Here is a 5,524-nt window from a genome sequence, read left to right as displayed (position 1 = left end):
ATGTCCGGAAACCAAAGCAACACAAGTGAAGACCATTGTGATTACATCTTTGTTGACAATAATAACATAATCATCGCTATGGCTCCGGTTTATGTCATCAGTGTGCTTGGATTCATCTTTAATGCCTTTGTGCTGATGGTTTTCTGCCTCCACAAGAAGGCCTGCACTGTGACTGAGATCTACTTGAGCAACTTGACTGGAACTCAGCTTCTTCTGGTGTGCTGTTTGCCCTTCTGGGTTGATGATGCAAGAGCCAACTATGACTGGCCTTTTAGTGAAAGCCTGTGCAAGCTGATACCAGCTGTTATAAGAATGAGTACATGTTGCAATATCTACTTTCTTGTTCTGGCTATCTTAGATTGTTATGTGGCACTGGTGCACCCACTTTTCCACGAGTTGATGAGCAGGCCATTTTATGCTAAACTGGGATGTCTGTTTGTGTGGAGTTTTGGTTTGGTCTTTGCTCTCCCCATATTCATCATCATTAAGTTAGAATTCAACCCTCAGTCAAATACAACTGAATGTACACTCGACTCCACTTCACTAGATCAATATCTGCTGTATGAGGTGAGAGACATAATATTCAACTTTATCATCCCTGTTGTCATTATTTCGTTCTGCGCTGTCAGAATTATTCAAATTCTGAGAAAAAAGCGAATGGGGTTTTTAAAACCTGAGAGAACAGAGCAGAAGACCACGACTCTCATCCTGGCAGTTGTACTGTCATACCTTATCTGCTGGGTGCCAGTCCACGTGGCATCGTTACTAGTGTTGCTGAAATGTCACATCATACTTGTAATCATCCAAGAGGTCTCCATGTACTTACTCTTCTTCAACAGTGTCCTTATCCCCATTCTCCACGTCATTATTGGGAAAAGCTTCCAGAACAGGACAAAGGAATTCTTCAAGCAGTGAAAAAAGCCTTAAAGTTTGAAAAATTAAACTGGCAATTATTCATTCAAGCATTAGGAGCCTTTGTGTTCATATATATATTCTTACATTGGCAGCGTAAGGTGTGATCTTAGAGAGAAGACACTATAGCAGCTTCCATAACTTAAAAAACGTATTTTGCTAGAAGGGTTTTAAACTAAGTTTTCTGCTTGGGTTGTTGATTTGTTTTTCATTATTATATGATTGTGTTTCTGCCACTGACTCATATCATCCAAATAGGATTATTAGGGTTGTGGCTATCATACTAGGTGACTTACCTGGGAGCAGAGTGTGTAAATCTATGTGTAACCTGCATAAAGCTGACAGCTGCCATCTGAGCAACTGACAGGCACCACTGGTTTGGTTTGGTTTGGTTTTTTGTTTTGTTTTGTTTTGTTTTTTTGCAGTTGTTTTGCAGTTTCTGGTAATTCTGCAGCTACAGAACTAATATTCTGGGATTTGCAGCAGAAATTCATTTTTTGCATTTGCAATTATTTTCATGTGCAATGGTGCTCCTGTTTACGAGTGTATATATGTGTGGTGTGCTGTGTGAGCTTCTGGGCTGATAACAGATGGTCTTTCAATGATATCCTATGCAAAGTGTCATCAGCTGTTATCAACACGAATACATTCTGCAGAATATACTTCCTTGTTCAGGTTAGCATAGATCATTGTGTTGCACTAGGGCTGCTCGATTATGGCAAAAATGATAATCATGATTATTTTCACTGAAATTGAGATCTCGATTATTTGACGATATTTATTTAACAATAACAATGTATTGAATAATGACTTTAAAGATTGTCAAAAAATAATATAAAATAGTGTGCAAATACTGATAACAGTGCAAATGTTTGCAATATAAGAAATAAATGAAAAATGTAAACATCTATGTTTAGTGAACTTTGCAGTGTTGCTCTGTGGTGCAGCTACGACACTGTAGCAAAGTTTACACACTATGTCTACGACTCCGCGAACCCATAATGTTTCCACACCACTGAAGTTTTTTTTACCTCTCTGTTCAACCAATGGCAGTCACTCTTCTCTCCAAATCACTTCTGCTTAGCTTTCCGAGCTTCCCTTGGGTTCTCTTCTTAATTGTTGTGACAGGTATTCGAAATGCAGAGCGGTGCGCTCGATTTGCCACATGGAGCAGCGCGAGAGTAACGCACGAGGGAGGGGCTAATAATCGGTTCATCCATCCATCCATCCATCCATCTTCATCCGCTTTGTCCGGGGCCGGGTCGCGGGGGCAGCAGCCTAAGCAAAGAGGCCCAGACCTCCCTCTCCTCAGATTTAATCCCCAGATTTAACCTCGTAAAAGATCCATATCTAATGATGGAGAGGATGCTGATTATTTTTAGTTTTATCATCCCTGCTATCATCATTTCCTTCTGCACTAGTCAAGTTGTGAGAAACAGTCTAACAGACGGTTTCAAACTCAGAGAATTAAGCAGCTGTCTTGATTTGTGGTTTTTCTTGGCTTATATTGCGTCGTCTTCTTTTTGTTAGTGTTCCTGTGATTATTATTGCATTTCTGGGTGCTGTCAGAAATATCACTCCTTCTGGCGTTATTTTAGTTCCTGTAGTGAAGCTCACTTTTTTGTTTCTTCAAGTCTCCAGTAGTCTGCATTTGGGGCAACACTTTTTCCCAGCCCCATACAGTAATTTCATTTGCATGAATATATTCATACAAATGTATTTATTCAAACTTACACACACATATAATGAAGTCTTCAGGATTTTTTAAGTGGCTTAAGGTTAGAATATGTATACTCATGACTTGACGTTTCAGGTGATTGTTGGTGTGAAAATGACACTGTGAATTGTAAAGCGCTCTTGGTACGGAAGATAGATAAGATCTCTGTAAATTATTTATCCTGTAAAATACTCAAACAACGTTATTTCCTGGAAAAAATGACCATAATCTGAAAGTAAGTATTTTAGAGTTTACATATCTCATATATATCTTTTTCATGATTCACACTAAAAATCTGCTTGGTTTTAGCAGATATTCTTTTCAGCATATGCAGCCATTTTCATGTGCAGTTGTGCTCCTGTTTACAAGTTTGGTGATCACGCTGTGGGCAGGGACACAGCTTAACCTAGGTAACCTATGATTCACCGACCTATGATCCTGTGCCTGCAGCTTTTTGTGCCACTGATTAAAACTAGATAATGAAAAGTTTTGTTAGCCCAGCAAAAACAAACATCACTACATAACTACACTATCAAATCACAGAGCTTGGATTTTGCCACTGCTTTCTAAAAATTAGTATTTTGATTCAGCCTCTTTGGGAACTAATTGAAATATGAGCATTTTGAGTAAGTTGTACTGAATATCAGTGTTACTTAAATGGACGTGCATCTCTGCATCTCCAGAGTAACAACATAGTAACGACAATATGCCAGAAAAGAGACAGTTGGCTTCAAACTTAAAATGATATCTTTTCTGGTTTCCTGTCCTCTTTTTTTTTGTTTAGAATCCCGTCCAAATTTGGCTCTGTGACAATATCTGGAAACCAAAACAACACAAATGATGAAGTCATTGCACTTCTGATATAATTAGCTTGTTGACGGTGATGTTGGCGGTTTCCAGTGTACATGCTGGTCATCAGTGTGCTTGGAATCATCTTTAAGGGTTTTTTGTTGGGGTTTTTGCATTTTTGCTAATGGTATTCTGTGTAAGAAATGGCTATGACTAGCCTTTCAGTGAAATCCTACGCATATAGTCATCAACTCTTATCTGCATGAATGCGTGCGTTCTGCAGCATCTAAGTCCTCATTTTCCTTAGCATAGATCCTTAGGTGGCACTGGTGCACAGACTTCACCAGGAGCGGAAGAGTAGCCTACTGGGGTCTTGACTTGATCATTGCTCATTGAAGTTACAATTTCTCAGTTAGAGAGAACATTAAAAATAAAAGAGAAATGTACCATATTATTCAAGCTCTTAAAAAAGCAGGCCAGTTTAACTGTTTAAAAATTGAGAAGTCCACCACCAACCTGGCATTTCTCCTGGTGTTCCTAATCCACTGCCATTTCACATGAGCAGGATACTAGATTTACTCCAAGACATTCACATTCTCGAGTGTCACATTGTGCAGGTCATCTTCTAACTCATCCTTCTTCTACTGTGTCCTTAACTCCGTTCTCTATGTTAGTGTAGGAAAACCCTTCCAGAAAAGAGCTGAGGTACTCATCCACCAATGAAATAAATAAAACATCCAACTTTATGTCCTCACACGCACACACTGAATTGCAGTATTGAGATATTTTAAGTTAGGACGTGTGCTGTGATGATTTTAAACGATGAATGGGGGATTAAGTATGAGCAAAAAGTACCTAAGATTTGGAAACATGCTGTCATTGTTCCAGTTGCTAAGGGCAGTTCACCTAAGGTACTGAATGATTTTAGGCCTGTGGCTCTGACTTGAGAAGATGATTAAGAAGGAGATTTTAATGCATGTTGAACACCATCTTGACCCCTTCCAGTTCGCCTATAGAGCAGGGAGAGGTGTGGAGGATGCTGTTCTCACACTCCTGCATTTCTTGAATAATCATTTCAAGGCCCCTCACACCCATGCAAGATTATTATTTGCTGACTTTTCATCGGCATTCAACACAGTTGAACCCTTCTTACTTGCTCACAGACTTTACAGTCATTTTAGGCTTTGCGCTAGTCTGATTGGCTGGCTGACAGACTTTCTTTGAGGAAGACCAAAGACTCCAGGTTTCTTTTATCCCTAATCCCCTTAATGGCAAATAACCGTCCTGTGACTTTCTACAGTATTACTATTATTGTCATTATTATTTTATATTCTTGTTTTGTTTACGTTGATGTTGCATGCTGCTAAACTAAACTAATTTCCCCTTGTGGTACAATAAAGAATTTGAATTGAGTTGAATTGAATTGAATTGAAAGCATTTGATAAAATATCATTTAAAAATACCTCAGTGATCCTGTTACACGGGTTCTAATGAAACACTGTCAGGGTGCACGCCATCAAAGGCTTCATGAGTTACTAAACCACTCAGTATATCTGCAAGGCCATCAGTGTCTTATATGACATCTCTAACTTTTTTTTAATAGCATCAAAGAAACACTAATAGAAAATCAGTGTAATGTAAATATATTACATATCATAAGCCTAATTTAATCTCATGCAGGCCAAATAACAAAGGTACTGTTAATTGTACAGCTTCATAAATACCAATAATTTTGGACTTAATCAAATTTACATAGTTGTTCATAGTCAATGTACTTACAATATTTAAAAGTATTTTCTCTTTCATGTTGAAACTATAGGAAAGCTAATGAAATGCCGACAACCAGGTTTCGCTTTGTTGGCTTTTTTTTAAGCAAAAAAATATATATATCATCACCTGAAATAAAGGTAGATTTAAGTTACTGCATTAGGATTTGTTTCTCTACAAATATGACAGTTTGTAAAGAAATGAAAGTTTAAATATGTAGAAATTTCAAACAAGAAGCAAGGGATGGTGCAGAGTTATCTTATGTATAAGGCCCGAGTTCTGCACCACTATAAATAAAGACAGAGTCAGACAGAGTGTGAGAGAGTTCAACACACACCC

General features: G+C 38.2%; 1 protein-coding gene across 1 annotated transcript; it reads left to right on the top strand.

The window, feature by feature from the left end:
* LOC113011569 (B2 bradykinin receptor-like) lies at nucleotides 1–915 on the top strand. Its single transcript, XM_026151097.1, has one exon. The coding sequence runs from the start codon at nucleotides 1–3 to the stop codon at nucleotides 913–915; it is 915 nt and encodes a 304-aa protein (XP_026006882.1).
* The last annotated feature ends 4,609 nt before the right edge of the window (nucleotides 916–5,524 follow it).

Source organism: Astatotilapia calliptera, chromosome 19, assembly GCF_900246225.1.
Source record: "Astatotilapia calliptera chromosome 19, fAstCal1.2, whole genome shotgun sequence".
In the NCBI taxonomy this organism is placed as follows: domain Eukaryota; kingdom Metazoa; phylum Chordata; class Actinopteri; order Cichliformes; family Cichlidae; genus Astatotilapia; species Astatotilapia calliptera.
This window is presented reverse-complemented; position numbering and strand designations above follow the sequence as displayed.